General features: G+C 35.1%; 1 protein-coding gene across 2 annotated transcripts; it reads right to left on the bottom strand.

Annotated features, from left to right (window-relative positions):
* Positions 1 to 14,286: 14,286 nt before the first annotated feature.
* On the bottom strand, positions 14,287 to 22,362 carry LOC125220124 (uncharacterized). Of its 2 annotated transcripts, none has more exons than XM_048122262.2 (9): positions 21,952 to 22,362; positions 21,165 to 21,238; positions 19,953 to 20,062; positions 18,693 to 18,891; positions 18,279 to 18,581; positions 18,099 to 18,197; positions 17,325 to 18,020; positions 16,350 to 16,756; positions 14,287 to 16,260 (listed from the first exon to the last, which is right to left on the bottom strand). In XM_048122262.2, the coding sequence occupies exons 1-9, from the start codon at positions 22,247 to 22,249 to the stop codon at positions 14,703 to 14,705; spliced, it is 3,744 nt and encodes a 1,247-aa protein (XP_047978219.1). In that variant the 5' UTR covers positions 22,250 to 22,362; the 3' UTR covers positions 14,287 to 14,702. The 2 variants fall into 2 exon arrangements, with proteins under 2 accessions (XP_047978219.1, XP_047978218.1); XM_048122261.2 differs by having other exon boundaries at positions 19,953 to 20,068.
* Positions 22,363 to 24,305: the final 1,943 nt, after the last annotated feature.

Below are 24,305 nucleotides of genomic sequence, written 5' to 3' on the forward strand. Positions count from 1 at the left end.
ACAATTTGTGGATTTAAAATTGGAAAATTGGTCCGAACTAACAAACTTACCGGTTCACGGTTTAATTATTCAATAAATATATTGTACCACTTCATAGTCATCAACAAAATTGTAAGTTTACAAAAAAAATTCAGTTATAAATAATATATAAAAAGATTCGTATTGAAATATGAAAAATGGTTTTGCCCTTGTGGTGTGCAAGTGTCCTTATCAAGGAGTAATTCATAAGTTCTCATTTCGAAAATACTAGGGGTATGAATTAGTAGTATAAGGTAAGGTAGATGTCGATCCCACAAAGTACGTGAGTATTCATTACTATACATTAGTGCTACTACACTTAGATACATTGGCCATCACGCTCTAAGGATAGAAAATATAGAACCAAAATGGGAACTACTTTTACAATTAAAATAAACTTAAAACAAAACCATGTTAACAAAGAAGTAAATTGGACAATTTATGGTAATAAGTTGTCCATAAATGAGGGAAAAATACGAACAATGGTGAAAATACGATAGCGATTATGTGTGTCCATCTATAAAAGATTTTTTTTCAAGCAAATGTATGTGTATACATATAAAATCTGAGCTAGAAATTCATTGTTTTTCATAAAATCGTTTGTAAGAGGCTAGAAAAAGACTCGTCATTTGATTAGAATCTTGCTTGGATCCTAAGGTAGATAAATTCCTTACACAAAAAATCTCAACTATTGTGGTATTTCTTTTTTCTCTTTTGATAATAAATCAGAAATTATGGTACAAGGATAAACACACTGTCCGAACACGAGGGCTGTCCTAACCTTAATTAATTTAATTAGCCAATTTATGAATCTATTAATTTCATTCATTCTAAGAAGGTTTCAAGTTTAGAAACATACTAGTGTGCTTGGAAACGTGTGGAACGAACGCGTATAATACTACTATCTACTCAAAAACATAAAGAAAAGTCAAATACTACAATTTCTGGAGTGTTTTTATTTTCTTCGAATGAAACACATGTTCAATTCTGATTGTTTTGTCCGTATTAATTTATTTTTGGAACATGTGTTACACATTATCATACTCTACATGATATTTTCAAATAAAAAACATATTTGTTGGAGACTCGTAAAATATTGAAAATATTAATGATAAATCTTCTGAATTTGATTTTCTTATTGACTTATTTCAGTTATCTTATTATATATTAATATATGTTTGTAATAACACATGGTGTGCAATAAAAGTGGGTAGCAATTGTTACCGGACGTAGTGGAGAGTGGACATATGAAAATTTCATGGACCTCCTTTGCCATAATACTTATTTTTACTTTTTAAAAAAAATGTCTAATCAAGGGAGTGAATGAAATCCACTTTCATAAAGTGCACATTTTGTGGTGCAAAATGGTGATGGAGGCATGGCATTGTGCCACCCATATTGATTACAACATCTATGTTGAAATGCGACAATGTCACACTATATCCAACCACATCATTTTAATTTGACAACCCAATACCAAATTTATAAAATATAAATGATGAAATAATTGCGAAGTGGAAAATTTATTAGGTGACAATATTAGGTAATCAGATCATCGTTATTGATAAATCTCCAAGTGATTTACCTAACACGCTAATTTTAAAATACATATCGATAGGAGGTGAGATAATAATTTTGTTTTTATATTTTTTGTTTCTTTGTTTGTCTTAATTACTTTTTACTCGTGATTGAAAGACTTTTTTGCTTCGCTTGGATAGCGTATATTGTAGGATTCTTTTTTTGTCTTTGAAAGCTTGATGTGAGTGGCTGGATTTAATAGTTGCATTTAGAAATTAGAATATAATAGTTATAGAGACTTAGAAATACAAATACTATTTTCTTTCATATGCCAATACCATATGCCATAACATATTGTTGGGTCAAGTTTATAGGATTTAATTTCAGTTTAAATAAATCCACGCTGTTAGTGTTTATTACTACCAAACACTCGTTCCTAAAAATTGGTTCGTATTTCAAAGGGTAATTGTCATTTACTACCTCCGTCCACCAAAATTTGTCTAATTTCATTTTTACCATTTTTGGTAATGGGCCTCATATTCCACTAACTCATTTCTATTCATATTTTATTATAAAACTAATATATAAAAGTAGGACCCACAATCCACTAACTTTTTCAATTTACTTTCCATTACATTTCTTAAAACCCGTGTCGGATCAAAGTGGGACAAATTTTGATGGACGGAGGTAGTACTTTATAATTTTTGGTTGACTTTTTAATCCATCTCATAACTTTCAAACCTATCGAATGAAAAAAATAATTGAATTCTGATCAATTATAATTTTTTGTTAACTTTTAGAAAATTATCATATCAGTCCGCGAATAGGAGTCCCGTTTTTCCATTTTAGTCCGTCCACGAATAGAAGTCCCGGTTCACTTTTACCATATATGGTAATAGAGTCTCAACTTCCACTAACTCATTCCACTCGCATTTCATTTAAAACTAATATATACAAGTGAGACCCCTATTCCACTAACTTTTTTCCATCCACTTTTCTTAACATTTCTTAAAGTATGTGCCGTCCATAAACGGGACTCCTAATGGCGGACGGAGGGAGTATATTGTTTCACAATCCCTCCGCGAATAAGTGATCTAAAAATTTAAAATTAGAATTAAAAATATTACTAATGGTTAAGTTCACTGCGTTCCAAATTTGTGTAGCACACAGAGTACTTGATTATAATAAAAACCGGATAATAATCTCATCATATTGTTGCTTACTGCATTTGTGAAATTATACTTTCTCAGATCAAATATTACTAATTAAGAAATTGTAAGTACGTCTCTATTGTATTTCTACCCTTTCTCACATTTTATTCATAAATTAGTAACTTTTTATAGTGCAAATAAATAAAGAGTTTGGACCTAAATAATTATTGTGAAAGAACGTCTTATATGACTTTGTTCATACCACGGCGTCGTTTCTTGATCGTGGTGGCTAATTAAATTCCAACGTCGCTTTTAGATTGAGGGAATTCGAAAAATATGTAATAGTACCGAAATTCAATGGTTTTGAAGTTTGACATTTTAAAAAGGATTAATAGCCAAAAAAAAATAGTAGTACATCAACTTTTTATCAATTCATATCACAAACTTTTAATGCAGTGAAAAAATACAGTGACTTTTAACTTGTTACTAGTAAATTTACTACTCCAATTATATTTTTCAGCGAAATAGAGATTGTGTATTTTTTATGACATTATAAGTTCATCCTATAAACTAGTGGTGGATCTAAAAATTTTAATTTGGAGTGCAATATTTAAATGTAAGATAAAAAAGAATAGCGTAAATGAGCGAAAAATGAAATTAACTGCAAATATATAAAGAGTGTGTTTGTTGTTATTCGGACTTTGGTCATTGTTGGATCAACCACTGCTATAAACTACTATGTCGTTTAAGGGAATCGACAGTAAGATGATGCAAACATCCATGTGTGCCACGTCGAATTAAATTTGGGCGAAACTTGATTTTGTGGGAATATTTTCTTTTTCGTAATTTTTCACTCTATTATTAGAAATTTCATGTAATTCATTAATATATTTTATTGTTGTTTCTATTAGATTATTTCAAGATTGGTAAACGTTTATGTAATGCTTTAATATCTTTTCTTGTTATTTCTAAAAAATTATTTTAAGATTGGATATTACTTATATAAAAATCAAATCGGATTGACTCATACATAAGCTATTGTTTGAGGTTTCATGAAATCGATTGAATTTCAACAAAGATTAATTACGCTATTTTATTTGTTAATATCACTATATATACGAATTCAACATTGAGCTTGTTCAAATTCTTGGTTATTACTATATGCTTACAAAACCAACTCTCTAAATAGATTTGGAGTGTTGATCTTAAACATAGCATGTAAGTTTGAATATACTTTTAATATACAAAACCAAACTCAAAATAGATTTGGAGTGTTGATCTAAAACATGGTATGTAAGTTTAAATATACTTTTAATTGTACTTAATTACTTGCAACCACCTCTTGCTAATACACTTCCTGCTCTTCTAAGCTATAGAAGAGTGTGGAATTAAGCATTCCTAAAATGGAATTTGGATTTTGATTTGATTATTATAAGTGATAATAATATGGTTAATTCTCTGCATCCTTTTCAAAATGTGAACATATGTGTGCCTTATTTTGTTGCTTATACTCCTGAAATATAGTTTTGAGAAAGAAACATACATACTACACCTGGTCAATGTTCTGAATTAAACCCTTATTTCTTAATCGTAAAGCTACACCCTTATTAGGTAATAATGCTTTTTGAATGCATAATATTGAAAGGAGGCCAATGTTCTAAAGTAAAAACCCTAAGAAACTATAAGGCAAGGGGCTCTCTGCTACACCCGATCATCCTCGAGGAGGCCCTCGGTTTGAGTGTAAATTCGTCACCATATTGTTGTCCGTGTCTGCACCCTTGTGATTAATAAAAACAATACACATATTCACATTCTTAATTAGTTTGCCGATTTTGAAGCTTGATGGTGTTTCAACGGTATTTGCACAATTCAAAAATCTGCATTAATGTTAAGGAACAATTATTTATTTTCAAAGTACTTTATATTTTGTCCTTGTAAATTAATACAAACATAATCTACATTATATGTTATGCACACTTGTTCTCAATAAATTACAGAGATGAAGGAAAGATTGTTGTGAACTAAAAAGCATTTTAAAAGTGGTATAAGGACAAATAAAGAGGTTTAGATCTTCTCTTTAGTTAAATTAAATAATATTGACTTTAACGTCTTCAATGAAAACATAAGTACTCACGAGAGGATGATAAATGAACCGAATCATTGTAATTATATTAATCATTTTTTTATATATAGTAAGTTAATTGAAATGATTATTTAGGGATTATCACATCATAATTATTTTATTATATCATTATTAAAATGATATTTTAAAATGTTGTACGAACTACGAAGTGTGTGGTATTGAAAGGTAGGAGAATTCTCTCCATTTGTATTTACCACATTATTTATTAGCAACTTTTCTGGTTTATCCCCTACTTGTCTATGTCATACACCCATACCTAATATTCTTCATGGCCCCAAATTCATATTTTAATAAAATGGTTATGCATAAACTATTGGAGAAGAATGCAATAATCTAATGGGGTGACCTATTGCACTAATAAGTTATTCAATGACCTAATAGTCAAAGATGAGACCCCAAATATCCAGAGGAAGTGCACATAATTGATGCACCTCCAAAGCAACAAATGTGAGCCACATGTAAAAGTTTATTTTCTTTTAAACACCAAACTAATGCAATATACAAATATCAAACCGACCACCATATATAAACAAAGTTTCCCCACTTTGCACCCTCCTTATTTTATACTAATGCAATTGATTTGCTTTTCATTTACTCCTAAACTTTGGTTAGGATCCAAGAATGTTAGGACCATCAATCCCTAATTGAAGTTTAAATTATTCTCACGGTGCTAAATCATGTCAATTGTACCTAGATAATTGCTTACAGTCGAAATATTTAGAATTTAAAATTTTCAGGGATTAATGCTTAAAAAACCTCATAATTGAGATTTTCTATTTAAGTAGTAGTACTATTTTTTAATGTTGACTTTGTATATATGATCCATTCAAGAAGGGATCATATAGTTTTGATAAGTATTCATTTGTAGAATCCCTATAACATAATCGAGTTTATCGTAAGAATCAATGTGTCTTATGTTGTGCTAGTCGTAGTTACTATGAAATTTAAAAGTGAAGATGAGTTAACAAATTTAGTGAAGTGCTACCTGAGGTGTTGCGTCATAAAATATGCTTAGGGAGGGAGAAGCGTATCTTTGGGGCATTTTGTATGCCACATTTTGTATACTCAACCTTGACTATCCTTTAAAATTTTGCAAAGTACTTAATTAATTCGGTATTAGTCCATGACAACGTTTTCCACACATACTTGTGAAGAAAAAATTATTTGAGTCGAGCATATAGTTTTAAATAGAAGTATAAAATTTAAAAATCTCAAGTTGCCATCATCTTATTTCTAAAACAATAAGTGCCCTCATGATTATTGTTATTGATGTCTGATAAGGCTAATTTCATGCATCGGTTATGTGGTGAAAAACACTATATTTTACTGGGTCTAACACAGTTTTTAAGCCAGGTGTGTGACGGAATAGCTAGATCCAGGAAAAGCCGGAGGAAACGGACTAGCGAAGGAAATGAAGGAAAGTGAGCAGAACTGAAGGGAAAAGAATGGCTAGAAGAAGGGAGTCAATAGCTGAGGGCAACAAAGACTATCTATACCTCGCTGGGCCCCACTTCAACGCCTATAAATAAAGGAGCATGCATCACACGCAATATACAATTTTCGCTCTTAGCTCACACACAAAAACACACACTTGGGAAATGGGAGTTCTGGGGTAGTTAGGGTTCTAAGGGTTTCATCTTCCGAGAAAGTCAGTCGTAACACCGTCCTTGCGAAGGGCGAAGAAACAATCTACTTACATTGTTTTTTTTTGCACTTTATTTCGTTCGAACTTCACGTTTTGGAAGTCGATTTGGTTGTGGCTATTTACCGATTTATCTATGCATTTAGTTTCTGTCATGATGGTGTTTATCTTGTGTTGATCTACGTTGATTCTGTTTTGTTTGAAGTTTTATTTCGGCAGTTGCATGTTAATCTCTGTTTTGGTCAATTCTGTACTTGATCTGAGGAATACGGCGGTAGATCTGTGTTGTTGTTGTTGATCGGAAGTTGTTTGGCGATTCTGTAGCTATGGGTATGTTTTTGGCCGGAGTTCATGTCGGATGCTTGGATCCGGAGTGGATTTAGCATCCGAGGTTGGATCTGAACAGGGGATTCAAGTTGTGCATGGATTTTGAGTTTTCTATTTCCTTTCTGTCTTACTTCGTCTAGTAGCCGTAGATCTGTTTAGTTTTTAATTGTTCTTCGTTAAACTGCTTAAATCCAGTCTGTTTTGTTTTCCGGTCACATTTCATCTCTGTTTCTACTGAGTTTTTATGCAAATTATTTGAAGAAGATGAAATCGCTGTTAGTTAGTACTTTAGTTAGTTGTTTTTCAGCTTTTCGTCCGTACTCTGCTTTTTCAGCCATAGTCTCCACCGTCAGTTTATTTCCCAGGTCTAGGTAATTTAGAATAGTTTCTTAGATCTAGTGAATGTCTCGGTTTCCAGTTTACATGCATGATTTCCGTTTTGCCTAGATCTAGCTGTTAGCGTAGCAGATTTAAATTCCAAGTTTAGTCTAATTTCCTCAACCCAAAAAAGTGCGTGGCAGCAGCCAACCCAAAAATAGTTTCTGAATCCTTGAGCATGTTCATTTCGCATCCGTCTCTGTGGAATCGATCCCTACTTCCCTGTGCTAAATTTTAGTATACGTGGTTGAGGGTTTTTTTTGAAGTGGTATTCTGTGTGTCCGACGACCGAGATCTTCCAACGATCTGTGAGTTCCTAGACCTTGTGATATAGTGGATTCACTGGACCTAGGAGACTTGTTATTCCTTACTGTGCACGCAGTATTTTTGTTTCCTTGATGGATACAGTGGCTATTTCCAGATCTGCGTTAACCCAGAGGACCAAGGGAAAACCACGTTCACATGCCCCTTTGGTACCTATGCATACCGAAGAATGCCGTTTGGATTGTGTAATGCACCAGGAACGTTCCAGCGGTGTATGATGAGCATTTTTTCGGATCTGCTGGAAGTATGCATTGAGATATTCATGGATGATTTTACCGTATACGGGAACTCATTCGACACTTGTTTGGTCAGCCTTGATCTAGTGTTGAAGAGATGCCAAGAGAAGCACTTAGTTCTGAATTTCGAAAAGTGTCACTTCATGGTGACGGAAGGTATTGTTCTGGGTCACGTAGTTTCCGAAAGAGGAATACAAGTAGACAAGGCAAAGGTAGATGTGATATCAAGGTTACCTTACCCCACGAACCAAAAGGAAGTTAGAGGCTTCCTGGGTCATGCGAGTTTTTATAGGAGGTTTATCAAGGATTTCGCGAAAATCGCGCAACCGCTCACTCATTTGTTACACAACGATGTGGAATTCGTCTTTGACGAAGGGTGCAAGAAGGCATTTCAGTTGCTCAAGGACAGACTCGTGTCAGCACCAATTATCAGAGCGCCAGATTGGAATCACCCTTTTGAGATAATGTGCGACGCGAGTGATTTCGCTGTAGGAGCCGTCCTTTTATCAACCCACTCTAAATGAAACATCTCATATCCAGCAAAACGATTGTATACGGTTTTACTTTTTTATATAAGTGAAATAAAATCAAATAAAACAAATGACAAAGTGGAGATGTGCGACTAAGAATTAAAGTGCATGTGTTAATCATAATAAGATATACACGTAAAGGATGCGGCTAAGGATCAAAGAGGAAAACATCATATAGTTTGAATAAATAAATACTCCCTCCGTCCCGCTTTAGGAGTCTCGGCTGAGTCGGGCACATGTTTTAAGAAAAAAGTGTTTAGTGAATATTGTAGTGGGTGTTAAGACCCACTTTTAAATGAGTGTCCAATAATTAACTGTTGTAGTGGATGTTGGGACCCACTTTTAATACTTTTTTATTAGTTGTAGTGGATGTTGGGACCCACTTTTAACACTTTGTAGGCATTTTTATTAATTTATCTCAACCGGGACTTCTAAAGCGGGACGCCCAAAATTGATCAACCGGGACTCCTAAAGCGGGATGGAGGGAGTAGTTCATACAATTTGAATGAGATGTACACATAAAGAGGAAAACATCATATAATTTGAAGAGTAAAGGCCAAAACTGGTCCTGAACATATGACCATTTTACGAATTTGGTCCTAAACTTTATCTTTTGGATTTTTTGGTCCTGTACATTTCAAATCGGATCACAATTGGTCCTCCGTTAACAATTCCGTTAATATTTAATAGTCAACGATTTTAATCACAATTTTGACTAATTAAAGCTGTTAATTATGATTACTTACACCCTAATTATATCCTTAATTATTTTAATAAATTTTCATTTAAAATATATAACAAATAATATAAAAAATAAAAATGAAATATACAACCCAATTTAATTAATCAATTACTCCGCCGCGCCGGAGCCCCCTTTCTCCTACTGCCACACCGCCGCCGACACCAAACGCAAGCGCCGCCCCGCCGGAACCCCAGATGTAATTATTTCCAAAAATAATTTGGGGTCGTTCTACTTAGTGAGGATGTCGGCGGCGTTTGTGATGGGGTTTGGGATGGGGATGGGGTTCAGGGGGCTGTGGATGGGGCTGCTGGCGGCGCAGGTGAGCTGCGCGGCGGCGATGGTGGCGGTGCTATGGAGGACGGATTGGAGGGAGGAGATAGAGAGAAGGAGAGAAGTCCGAAAATTAAGAAGAAACAGAACACCTAAATTAATGTTCCGGCGGCGATTGCGTTTGGTGGAATTAATTTAGCAACCAAGGGTTCCGGCGGGGCGGCGCTTACGTTTGGTGGCGGCGGCGGTGTGGCAGTAGGAGAAAGGGGGCTCTGGCGCGACGGAGGGATCAATGTTGGTGAGCATTATCAGGATTAATTAAGGAGATGATTGATTAATTAAATTGGGATGTATATTTCATTTTTATTTTTTATATTATTTGTTATATATTTTAAATGAAAATTTATTAAAATAATTAAGGATATAATTAGGGTGTAAGTAATCATAATTAACAGCTTTAATTGGTCGAAATTGTGATTAAAATCGTTAACCGTTAAATGTTAACGGAATTGTTAACGGATGACCAATTGTGATCCGATTTCAAATGTACATAACCAAAAAATCCAAAAAATAAAGTTTAGGACCAAAATCGTAAAATGATCATATGTTCAGGACCAGTTTTGGCCTTTACTCTAATTTGAATAAATAAATAGTTCAACAATTTTACATGCCACATGTGAATATCAAAATCTTGTCACCAAAATAAACAATTTTAAATATTTCATTGAATCATAATATACTTAGTAAAATATTTTTAACGCAATTAAATAATACTCCCTCCGTCCTCGATTAAGAGTCAAACTTTTCCATTTTGGTTCGTCCCCAATTAAGAGTCACACTTCATTTTTACCATAAATAGTAAGTAGGTCTCACATTCGACTAACTCAATTCACTCACATTATAAAACCAATATAAAAAAATGAGTCTCACATTCCACTAACTTTTTCAACCAACTTTTCTTTACATTACTTAAAACTCGTGTCCGGTCAAAGTGTGACTCTTAATCGGGGACGGAGGGAGTATAACATTTCATCTAAAGTATTTCTTATGTATGTATGATATTTATTTTTAATTATTATCCTACACGGCACAGTATCTTATGCCCCGATGCGTATATATATAGCAGTATTATGATTATAAAGATTGAGTGTTATTGAATTAAACAAAAAACAAAATAAAATTTAAGAATACTCCCTCTGTCCGAGCCAAGATGACGCATTTCTATTTTTGGTAATTTTTTCTCTCCAGTTAATACACTGCCACTTTTTCTATCTCTATCCCTTCATACACCCACTCTTTCTTTCTTCATTTATACATACACCCACTCTTTCCAAAAATATTCTCCTTCCATCCCAGATGGATTACGTAAAATTTCTCATAAACTATAAAATTGGTAACAGGGGCTGAACTATATAGTGAAAGTGCACGTTGTTTAAAAAAAGTTTATCTTATGTGTTCCACTTTTCTATTTTAAAATGTCTCATATTAAATGTATGTACTATGAGTTAATCAAGCGGTAGAGAAGTAATGTCTGAAACTAAAAGTCTCGGGTCTCTAAATTTATGTTCACTTTTCTATTTTAAAATTTCTCGTATTAAATGTTTCATTTCATTTTACTATATTTTGCGTATGGACCATGCATTATATTAACTCATATAACTAAGATTATATTATAAAATTAATAATACTATAACAGTAGGACTCTCGTTCCAAATTCTTTTCAACCAACTTTTCTTAACATGTTTAGAGAGGCACATAATAAAGGACGGATGAAATTAATAGCATATAAAAACTCACAATTGAAAAACTTTAAAAATGCATAAGGAACATTTTTGAAAAAAAAAAAAAACAGATAAGCAAATACCTAATCAAAAGATATTTACATATTCATTTTCTTAATCTCAAATTTTCATAAATTTCATAAAGAATGATAGAAAAGAACTTTTTTTTGCAAGACAGAAACGATTCATATTTATAATACTATAGAAAAGAATTTTTTTTGCATATTTGAAAAATAATTAACAATAAAAATTAGCGGCCAAAAAAGTTCTAATAATCAATAGAAAATAAAAAAAAAATTAAAATTACAACTACTCATTTGAAGCACTAATATCAAGTGTAGGCACGCTTTTACATGTACGTTGACCTCAAAAAAGTTAAATTTATTATAATATTATTTTTACTTCATCGTCTTCTTTAAGAAGACACCGGAAACCAATGAATTGTTGATCTCTGCAACTTAAACTTTTTTATTTCAGCCCTTTTTATCCCCTAATTTCTATCGCTTTAATCTTCCATGACACTAATTTAGTGAGGGCTGAACTTAATTTCCTATCATTTTAAAAAGTTTGTAAATAGAAACAATCATTAAGAAAAAACATTTGGATAGGGGCTTAAGCCCCTCCCCCTCTCCTACTGCGTCCGCCAGTGCCTACCAACGCCACCACTGCCATCTGCCGAACCCGCCTGGCGCCATTGCCGTCCACGCCTACTTGCTGATGGTAAGATCCTTTCTATTTTATATGAGCCTAAATTTCCTCAAACTTATAATTTTTTAAACAAACAAAATTCAGCTTTTCATCATGTATGCACAATCAAAATTTTAATTAGTTGTAATGATCGCTAGTAATAAAAATTAGTAGTAGTAATCATCTAATTAGTTGTAACGACAGATATTTTAATCAAACGAAATAAATAATAGAGCCCTCAAAGTGTTTTCTTAAAATTAAAAAGAAATTATTAGGCCGAAATAAAAGTTGTTAAATTATTACAAATCTTGACTTTGACTCTATCAATGCCTCTACTTTCGCCCCACACCGAAAATTCCGCCTATGTGCGATACTAAATGCCGCATCATTCAGATAAATCTTTTAAATAAGAATACCATATCTTTATCTTCACTTCAAATGCAGTCTCAAATGCTCAATATGTAACCCTGCGAAATAAAGAATTAAGGAAGTAATTTTGACGAAATAAATCTTAATTTCTAAATTAAATACAAAAAACATTATACTGTACGTAGAACATTAAACATAGTACATCCAACTTCTCATTATTTATTGATTGGCGGAATAGGAAGTTAAGAAATTCTATCTCCCATCGACAAAGATGTGAGAATTGGTATTTATAGAGGATTGCAGAGTGATTTTGGCTCCATTTCTCACATTTGAGTTCAAATCTCATCACTATTTCAAAATTATCCGACTTTCAAAATGACAAAATTTGCATAATTTGATTGCAACACGTATTTTAACATGTATTAACTCATTAACTGCTGGTTTATTTCCATTTCATAATATTTTAAAATTTTGTATTGATTTACTCAATGTTCTATATTCTAACTCATGTGGTATTATCCAAGTTTCACCATAAATCATTTGTACATAGTATGTAACCTTATATATATATAAGTATGTACTGTACAAATTTCATAGGGCCTTTTCAAAAGCTTACCTGCATTTATGCACCTTTTTGGAGTATATCATTTACACATATGTCACTCAACCTCCAATCTATGGACTACTTTGTTTCAAGTTTTAGAGTAGTAATATACCCTCAAAACAATGACTAAAAAAATATGCTTAGGGAGGGAGAAGCGTATTCTTTTGGCTTTTTGGAGCATTTTGTATGCCACATTTTGTATACTCAACCTTGACTATCCTTTAAAATTTTGCAAAGTACTTAATTAATTCGGTATTAGTCCATGACAACGTTACTTGTGAAGAAAAAATTATTTGAGTCGAGCATATAATTTTAAATAGATGTATAAAATTTAAAAATCTCAAGTTGCCATCATCTTATTTCTAAAACAATAAGTGGCCCTCATGATTATTGTTATTGATGTCCATTGATGACATTAAAGGGATCCTAAAATCAACTAGCCTTTTTGACTAAATTTATAAACTTGACCACTCCACTATTCCTTTATTTTTTGTCTACCTATTTATCGGCCCATAATGTCTTGCTATTTGACATTTTCTTGAAATGACTTTCGTGATTAATTACTACACTCAATTTTTCAATTTGCATTTCTCACTTTATTTCTGGAACAACTTGTGCCTCCAATCTCTCTATTTCAATTCTGTGATTTATTTACTTTTTATTGTTAATTTTGGAAGTGCTATCGACTCATAATTGAAGTCAAAATGAAATGCGATTTTACATTAATACATTTTCTGCCGCTATAGCGTCGTGCTGCTTGCTTATTTTGTTTTTGTGTATTAAATTTATTCATATATAGAGATACGTACTATCATTTGGAAAATACTACTCCATAAAATGGGAAAAAGTATATCCCTATCTGTTTTTTAACACTTTGCCAACGGAAAGACATGTTGAGAAGCACGGCTGACTTCCTCATGGGAAAAAGGATATGGATGAATTAAATAGATGTATATTACACATCATTTTCATAATGACACTTTATTCTAGATAAATGAGATACTATTAAATTCTATTGACCTTTGCTAGTACAGTAGCCCCAGCATAATTTATTTATGCATACCCAAAAACTTGTTTACGGTCAATTAGTTATTAATCAATCCCAATTATAATTCATATTTATATAAATTTAATTTAAATTAAATTACAACACCGAGGCCAATATCGAGCACTCCGTAGTAGTAGTGTTTTTAAAACATTTAAGTTAGTTTTTTTTTTTTTTTGAAGAGATACAGAGAAATTTTTGACTTGCTATTAAAGTACGAATTATATTTGTGCCCTCAAATAAAAAATTATAGTAGAATCAAAATTGGTAGTAATAGATAAGATCATAAGAATCAGTTTAGAAATGATCCAGTCTGTTTAGATATGATCCAGTAGTAATTTCAAATAAATTAATAAACATAAATCAAATAAGACCGCGTAAACTTGGGCTTATTACCAAGTCCAGCGTCAAAATCCAAACAAATCTTATGCTATAAAAAGGTTCTCCCATTTTGGCAATCAGCATCATCATAAACAATTAAACATAGAGACTTGTGGGCATTTATTGTCATATCCACAAAATATTGGGCAAAGGAGAGACTTGTGGTCTGACTAAGAGAACTGAAAATTTTCCAGTATATGACAATTACACAATTACACGACTCATCACATGAAACATTACCACCACTATTAGTACTACAACGGAATCCTTCTTCACATCGACACACAAACTTTCCAAAATTGCCTATCAAAATTTTGCTAAACTACCAAGAACAAAAAAAAATACAACTACTAGTATAAAACAGCAGCCTTGCAATAAGCAGCTGATCGCCTCATTGTATTGACTCGGGATTTTAATGAATTCAAACCACAAACCTCACGCCAACAGGCGCGTCCCCGTTGTACATCTTCACTTCTTCCGGCTCGACGCACATTAATACCCCATTGTACATCTTCACTTCTTCCGATTCAACGCCTTTTAACCCTATTGCACATCTTCACTTTTTCCGATTCTTGCTTCTATTAACTTTCACAATCCTTCGACCTGACTTGTCACCTCCGGTGCTGCCCAATGAGAAGCTGCCTGATGCCTGGAACGAAGGACTCTGTAGAGGAACTTGATTTTGCTGGCTGCTGAACATGAACAGATTGTTTTGTGATGGAGCAGCCGATCCAAATGCAAAGGTAGGAGGGACAGGAGAAACAGATGCTTGACCAAATACAGGGGTAGGTGCAGATGATGGCACTGGATCCTCGGCCATGCTGTCTTCTGCATTCATCTGATCATTATTCCCAGGGGAGGCTGCAAAACCACCACCAAATACAGGCTGAGATGGGGAAGCAGATGCAGTAGTGAATGAGAAAATGGGGCCCGACGACGCAGCACCGGCTGGTGCAGCATTTGCAGAAGCAGAGAAGGAAAATCCCGATGACGGAGACGCAGAAGAGAATGGAGAACTAAATAATGGAGATTTTTGGCTTGGCCAACCGGAACCAAACACATTGGAAGCCACACCAGAAGTAGAGTTAGCTGTGGAGGAGGAAAATGAAGATTTCTCACCAAAACCGAGTACACCAGATGTGCCACTGCTGAAAGAGCTATTTGTATTAATTGTTGCAGAAGAAACTGAGGTGCCACCAAAACCAAATACTGATGTAGTGGGACCACTGCTTGAACAGACAGTTGTGGTGGGAGAAGATGAACTTAAACCAAAACTGAATGCACTAGGAGTTGCAGCACTGGAGCTAACAGCAGATCCTTCTGTAACAGCAGCCGGAGTTGCACCAAATTTGAATAAACTCGATGTTGGCCCACCAGCAGGGACAAGAGAGGTGGTGTCTGATGTGGAAGTCGAAGAACTAGAACTAAAACCAAAACTGATGCTTGGAGTGGGCACTGAACCAAGAGATGAGCCGACATTCATATTAAGTGCTGGAACTGATGCAGACGGAAAGGACATAGTTGATGTGCATTGCGAGATGGTACCGGCACCAAAAACTGGAGATTTAGTGGCACTAGCAAAGAGGGAACTCTGAAGACTGTTTCCAGTTGAATTACTGAAAGAAGAACCAAACTTGAAAATGCTACTCGAGCTGCCAGAACTTAGATTTGTGTCAATTTCCGCTCTCTGATCTGCTCTTTCTGAGATGCTAGCTGTTGGTGCTGCTGACACTATAGTTGGTGGATCTACGGAGGAACCAAATTTGAAAACAGGTCCACCTGAACTTGAAGATTTCACTGCCCCTCCAAAAATGCTGCCACTAGAGGGGACTGCTGTGCTGGTACTGCTGCCAGTGGGGAGAATGTTAGTAGTGCTGGTCGAAGAGGTCAACAAGGGAGCACTACCCGTGGATGTCTGACGCATATCACTAAAAGAAGCTGCAGGAAATGATACTGGAGAAGATCTTGAAACAGATGGCCCATTTAATGCAACAGAGGAACCATCACCACATTTTCCATTAGTATCAACCTCTTTTACAGGCTTCGTATGAAATCCTGTCTCTGAATTGCCAGTTTTGACTTGAGAGCCAACCAATGTTGAATTATTCGCAAAGCTGTACATGCATTAAAACATTAAAATCGTGAAAGTTTTAAAAAATAAAAACTCAACATCTGACATAAATCATACTACAAAACAACTAACCTGCTGGATCTTTCAGGAGATTTAGCACTTTTCGTAGATTCAGAAGGCAGTGAAGGAGAATTATCAGTAGCTTTAGAGCTGAAACTGAACAAATGAGAACTATTTGCTTCCTTAGGTTTATCAAATGCAGGAAGTGATGAAGAAACAATTTGAGATTGTGAAGCAGCTCTTTCTCCTTCTGATGCAGGGATGTCAATGACACTAGTCCCTTTTCCAAATGTGACTACACCAGAGGTAAGTTCGCTTGTACTCCTTGAAGTAAGAAAGCCCATAGAGGACTTATCTTTAGACTGGAAAGTGGTTTGGGATTCTCCAGCAGGTTTGGCATGCAAGTTCTCGAAAGGGCCTTTATTCTCAGATCTAGATGCAAGGCCATTGCAATCTACATCGGGAAGCTCCAAGGGGTCCTAGAAAATTCCACCACAATGATAACTTTAGCAAGATCCCACAATGGATACATAAGAGAGAACTATAAAATTAGCTATTTATTGCACCAATTGATATTTGGTGAAAAGATGTAAAAATCAGATAATATACAAGATGTGTACAGCAATTCAGCCATGAATAGAGCCTAAGGTTACAAACATCAGAAAATAGAATATACTGCACCAGCTTTCGTACTGTTAATAATGCGGACATTGACAAATACTCCCCCGGTCTGCAAATAGGAGTCTCATTTCTTTCCAGCACGAGTTTTAAGAAATGATAGGAAAAGTGGGTGGAATAAAGTTAGTGGTATATGAGTCCCACTTATATATATTAGTGTTAAATGAAATGTGAGTGGAATGAGTTAGTGGAATATGGGGCCCATTACCATTCATGGTAAAAATGAAGACTCATATTCGCAGGCGGACCGAACTGGAAAATCGGGACTCCTATTCGCAGACGGAGGGAGCATAACTCAAATATGGGCAATACAAATATACCTATATATACGACTATGCATCCATATAACTGAAAACAAACGGTGTGTACCTCTTCTGCACTCATCCTAAAAGCTCTCTTCTTTTGAGGTTGGGATGCCCCATTCTTCACAACAGAATCACCAGGTTCAAGGCCAGAAGTAGAAGTTTTCAAGGACACTGCAGCATCATTGTTAATAACAGAATTCCATCTGCCAGAAGAAATAAATGAAACATTAGGGCCATTCCCTTCTGCTTTCCCTTGCTTTAGGGGAGAAGACTCATGAACATCAGGCAATATGCCATTGGGGTCCCCAGACTTAAGATCATCCTGGACATTCAATGGCAACTTTGAAGAGCCTACATCCTCGAGACTACGCAGAGCCCGTCCGGAGAGCCTATTTGAGATCAACTTTGAAGGTGAGTTCTCCGGCATTGCCTCTAACTTTGACACTGGTAATTTTTCCTTTGGGCTGATCATTTCAAGTTGCTGCAATATTTTGGCAGCAACTTCTTTTGACTTTGAAGGAACATGAAAATAACTGGTACTTGAGACCCTCTCATTCTCATTTTCTCCACTATTTTTCAAGACCTTATTCCTTTCTTCCCCATTCATTTGAGGCTTCTGTATTACATGAGAGCCAACTCCCACTCCATGAGCAGTGTGACGAATACTAGATGTCAATGAGTTGGATTTCTGTCTGATTCTGCGCACAGAAACAACAGAGCCGATTTCATCATCCAATGCTGAACTTCTACGCTTTAAGGTCTGACAAGCAAAATAGGTACCATGAGAAGAGCTGAAGACATCATATCTTCGAAATTAGAAATAAGTCACAGCATTTACCCCCAGCCGAGAGTCAAAATTGCCATCATTCTCCAGTGGAGAAAGGGATGACGATGATGTTGATGGCCCAGCAAAACCACTACTGTTGATTCCACTTCCCTGAAATGAGTAGAACATGATTAAGGAATGAGCCTTAGAAAGTAAAAGTATTATTTTACAACAATGATAGTATAGGTGAACCTTCAGTGTGGAAGTTCGATGAACTCTGGAGTATGGGGTGCGAGGCATGGTGTAGATAGCCGACCTGCCTTGAGATCGTGGGGTTATAAAACCATTTTCTACAGCACTCATGCTGACAGAACTTCTCTTAGCGAGTGACACAATAGGTGTCCATGAGGGATTCAGTGTATCAGCATGAAACACTGTCCTCTCCTTACCAAGTTGATTGCGCATTCCCAGCAATGATGGAGAAACTTGTGAAGGCCTACTTCCCATGTAAGCCTTAGCAAGTTCAGCTGGAGAAGCAATATCACTCTCAACCACCTGGAGAGATTTTTATAGGTAATACTCAATTCATTAAGCTCTTCGAAACTGGGAGGACCATAATAAAAGTGTGCATGTGGGCATCACAGCGTATAACACAGTTTAACTTACTCTTGAATTGTTAACAGGAGTAAACATCACAGCCGAAGATCCAACCCCATCAATTCTGTTTTCTTCCAATGCACCACTTGCAAATTCTTTTTGCCTGCTCGAATCTAAAGCAGACACTACATTGATTCGGCTTACATCCCCAGGACACTCTTCTGCAGCTCGTGATTGCAAAAGTTCTGCCAGATGAGCAATCTCAGACCTGCACAAACCAACTTCAAAGTCAATGGGAAGTGATTAAGGTACTGACAGATTGAGCTGTTACAATGTACAACATTTGATGAAACACGCCTACTATTAATCAGATTATATAGCATCAATAGAAAAATAAAGTAACAAGTTAAACCACATGAAAGTTACTCTCTCCGTCAGCAAATAGGAGTACCGTTTCGCCATTTTGTTCCGTCCGCGAATAGGAGTCCCGGTTCATTATTTCTATAAATGGTAAGAGGCCCCACATTCCACCAACTTATTCCACTCGCATATCATTTAAAACTAATAATCTCCGTCCAGAAAAAATAGACAATGTTGTAAATGGCACGGGTTTTAATACATAATTGGTAAAGTAAGAGAGAGGGAGGGAAATGTGGTGGAAGTAGTGTTAGTGGATTGTGGGGTCCACATTTAGAATGATGTGTATGGTTAGTATTGGTGGTTTAAAACTTTCCGTTTTAGAATTGGTCTAATTTTGGTGGACGGCCCAAAATGGTAATACTTGACAATTTTTTGTGGACGGAGGGAGTATATACAAGTTGGAACCATATTCCACTACCTTTCTTCCACCTACTTTTCTTAACATTTCTTAAAACACGTGCCGGAAAGTAATGGGACTCCTATTCATGGATGGAGGGAGTATTAGTTTCACATTAGAATTATGAATTGATACGAGTATTCTATATTAAAGCACAAACAAAAAAATCATCAAATTTGTCAATGACAGCACTTAATATCAACGGTCAAAATTACTTCAACTAATGTCCAAGAAACAAAGTGGTGTCATAGTGTCACAAAATTAACAGTGAACAAAGATATATAAGTTTCAAATAAAGTACATAACCATAAGACCAAATGCCTGAAAGAAGAGAAGATCTCACGATTACTGATTTATGAAGAGTGAAAACAAGCATGCACGAGCATATTCTGAAAGAGTAGCTTGGCAGATAATACAATGAACTGTTACTAACTTACTGAAACAGAAAGATCTTGTGTCAAAACATTCAACTTGTGGAAGCAAAACCAGGGAATCCCTCCGAAAAACTTTACCTTGTGAATGTCTTTTGCTTCAACAAATGCTCAAGCTCAGTGATTCCATTGCTGCTAGAACTATTTATTGGCTGGATGCACTGCCCACTTCCTGGCTCTCGGTCACCTCTCTGACTCTTAACAAAGAAGCAAAAGTACCAATCAATTGTTGGACATTTTCAAAGACAATAGCATCAGATAGAATATACCACAACCACATTCACTCAAAATGGAAAATACTGTTGAATTTGACAAGGTGCCAGCCAATAGTATTATGTAAACACCTCACATTAGAGGCACATATATGATGTTAAAAAGATTAAATTTGAACCTATCAACAAAATTGTAGTGGTAATTTTCCAGAAGTTGAACAGAAATGTTTGTCAATTTGTGGAACTTTGTCAGCCTAGAGTTCTAAGAGAACAGTGTCCATTAACCTCATTACTAAGAGATCAATCTGCTAAAGAAGTAGACTCTTATTTGTGATTATTGCCGGACAAAACTGTTAATCTACTAGTACAATATAGAAAGATATCATCTTGCACCTGCAGATTTAACCAGAAAGAGCACACAAATCAATAAAAAGATGCAACCACCCTTAAGTTACAACATATATAACTAAGAATGTATGCAACTAAACTTTTTCTAAATGATTGAGTACATCCAATGCAGAGTGATGCCAAATTTCCTAATACGTTTATTCATAACAGAGTCACATAGTATAATTTCAATAATCATTTACCAACGAAGCCAAACATCTACGAAGCACAAAGTTAACTACATCAATAAAAAGTAGCCATCATATAATTGTTTCCATATGTTAAGAGAAATCTAATCTGTTAGGCATAAATGTACTTTAGTATTCGTCCCGGTCTACCTTATTAGCATTTAGCACTAAGACACCAACTAAAAGAAATAAAACACAATATCAAACTGTCCCTAAAAGTACACATAGTGGATTGACACATTACAATTGCTCATCTACAAAAGCTAAGAACTGCTTTAAACTCAAGAGAAATTAAACCTTTGTCCTAAAGTCACACCATTACTGCTCCCTGAATATTTTCAAGAACAGTTACAGGTTGAAACTTTTCTGTATCTAGGTATATATGGAGTAACACAGAAATAAAACCACATTAAAGTAGAACAAAGCTATCAACTTAAAGGAGTGACTCAAAACATATATTTGCACGAGACAAATCCAGGGAGAATAAAATTCAAGCAAAATCTTACATTAAGAGCAATCCCTTGATCCATGTCACTATCTTGGGTATTTGACTCTGCTAAACCATCTTGAGCTTCTGACTCTGTTAAACCATAAGACAAAGCATGTTAAGAAATAATTCAAAGAACTGGTCGACTAGTACATCAGAAAACAGATAGATTGTGAAATACCATAACTCCAATTTATATGAACAACCAAAATCCCGTTCCCAATACCATAATTCCAATTAATATGAACAACAAATATCATGTTAGCTATTGCAATAGGAAACTGTGAGCTAGCACAGTAAACTGTAAATACAAAAATTGGACATTACAGTAGAGAAACAACTACAATGAAATCCGTAAATGAACTCGACAGAGGACCATAAAGGCACACAATCTTGTGAGAATGCGACTCTATAATCTATGTACAGCTTTACACATTATGTTAGCGCACAAACAAGAAGGAAACGACAAAAAGCACAAGCTGGAGGCTGGTTCAAAGAATATATCTTCAGTACATTAATTAATCATTATGCGAAAACAAAATAAACAGGCTTAAACACACAAAATAACCCGACCAATAGGCCAGTTTACAGCATTTGATACAAAAACAAATACACAATTCGATGCCAAGTTTGAAACATTTTCCGGAATTTGATGTCCAAATGATATGAACAACCAATATATACTTTAAGGATATGAGTAAACTGAAAGAACATAAAACAAGTAGCACAAAATCGACAAATTTGACCAATGAAACCTAAAAAGGACAGCAATTAAAGATTCTGAGAAACCAAAATGAGCAAATTACCTGGTGGCTGACGAAGGGGAAGAGGAGGCGGAGGGAGGCGTCTACGCAAGATAGAACCGAAGAAGCGGTCCGCACCATATGATATGAGCTTAGAGGCGGGCTCTACGACCAGCTTTGTCAACCAGCTGCTGCTATCGTTGCTATTAGTGCTGTTACCACGAAGGGCGGTGGGAGGGCGGTCGTACGGCGTCGCCTGTCGGCGAAAAGGCTTCTTCCGGAACTTTCCTCCGGCTCCTCCACCGCCGTAAGAAGATGTGTTGGCATTAACCGTTGCTCCGCCTTCTTCCGCCGTTGACATTCTCGTCCGATTTTGAAATTTAGCGTTCGGAGAGAAGAGGGGGCCGAAAGCTAGGGTTTTATTTCGGGGATGAACACAGAAAACGATGCTCGGTAAAATAAAAAAAATAAAGAAAAACCAAAAAAAATATAATGGGATGTACTCCTAACTTAGTTTTCGCTGTCCCATTTTCCTCCAATAAATAATCAAATTTCAAATGAGAATATTCTATACACAATATCATTAAAAAAACATGAGTCATTTAAATTTATAACTATTTTAGAGTAGGAAGCCAAATATAATCGCCTAATGAATCTCACGAATAATAATAATATTATAGCAGTATACTCTCAATTGTTTAAAACTATTGTTCAAATACTATAGTCTAATCAATCCAAATATAATCGCCTAATGAATCTTACGAATAATAATACTATAATAGTATACTTTTTCAATTATTTAAAACTCTTATTCCAATATTATTATAATCTTAATCCATCATATATTCTATATCATGTTATTTTCTATATCTCATTCACTTCTCTCTTCAAATCAATTACACAGACACTAATTTCTTAACAGAGTCTCCGAGATAATGTCTTCATTGAGCACAAATTCAGACCTTATTACCACAAATTCAGACCCTTGCCCAATCATTCCTGCAGTCTTCGTAAATGAAAATTGTTATTCCCGTTGTCCACCAATAAATGTCTCATTTTTTTTATTACATTCCACTCACATTTCACTATAAAACTAATATTAGTATATAAAAGTATGACTCATCTTCCATTAACATTTTTCAATCACTTTCTACTACATTTCTTAAAATTTGTATCAAGTCAGACTTGGTTTTGTATTGGTGGACAATGGGAATATCTCGATTGGAGCAGGAAGGTAATTTTCGTAACTCCGTTTGGGTTACTTTCTCTCGTGTCTCCAAATAAATGATCTAAAGTAGTACTACTATTTACTAATGATGAATAGGGAGTACTTAATCTATGCATTTTCCCAATTAAATTGTACTCCCTTAGTCTATCATTACTCGTCACTAGTTTCTTTTTTTGTCCATCCGTCAATACTTGTCACATTTATTTTTTATTGCTTTAAGTAATATACCTTGCATTCCACTAACTTATTTCTCTCGTTTTTTATTGTAAAGACCCGCATTTCATAAACTTTTTATCCAACGTTGTCAGACCTATATTTCAGGAAACTTTTTAACCAGTTTTTGTACAATTCTTAGAATTTGTGCTAAGAGAAAGTGTGACTAAGTAGTATGAGTACTTATTTGTAGTAGTCTTTCCCAGCGAATCAGAATCCTTGGTAAGTGCAATCACTATGGATAGGTCTTGACCCATTTAATTGACCACGTTTAAGTGCATGTATATCAATGTCACTAAGAGCGTCCACTATAGAAGAGCCATGGCTCGTGGCTCTCCCGTGACCCGGCTGTGGCTCCCTATAGTGGCATTCATGGGCGGACGTGGCGGGGGGGTTGCCCACGAGAGCGCCACTCGCGTGGCTCGGCCGCGGCTCTTGGGCAGGAGCCGCGGCTCTCCTTATTTTCATTTTTTTTAAAATTCTATAAGTATACAAATTTTTTACCCCATTCCTACACAAATTCTATAAATATACCCATTTTTAATTAAAATATACACAAAATGAAAAAAATAAATTATTTGGTGGCTTAGGCATGTCCACCATAGTGTAAAACATGGGCATTGATGGCCCGGCCACGATTTTATGGCTTGGCCACGTTTTGTGGCTTGGCCCTGCCAACTATGGTGGATACTCTAATGGTAGGCGCAATCTACATCTAATTGATCAGTATGTAGTTAAATTAAAAAAAATCTTTCTCCTATAAGTGATCTTTCAAATTAGGTTTGGACCATTATGTGTACAAGTATAAAATACTACTCATTCTTATGGACACGGTGTTGAACACAAAGCATATTTTTATTACATTACTATTTTTCAATTATTTGATATAAACATACCAATGAACATGCAAGCACACTTATCAAGTAAATAAATCCACAAACTATAGATTACAGTGACATAAAGTTATAGTTTTGAT

Source organism: Salvia hispanica, chromosome 1 (genome assembly GCF_029641045.1).
Source record: "Salvia hispanica isolate PSC_SH4W2 chromosome 1, Shi_PSC_v1, whole genome shotgun sequence".
Lineage (NCBI taxonomy): Eukaryota > Viridiplantae > Streptophyta > Magnoliopsida > Lamiales > Lamiaceae > Salvia > Salvia hispanica.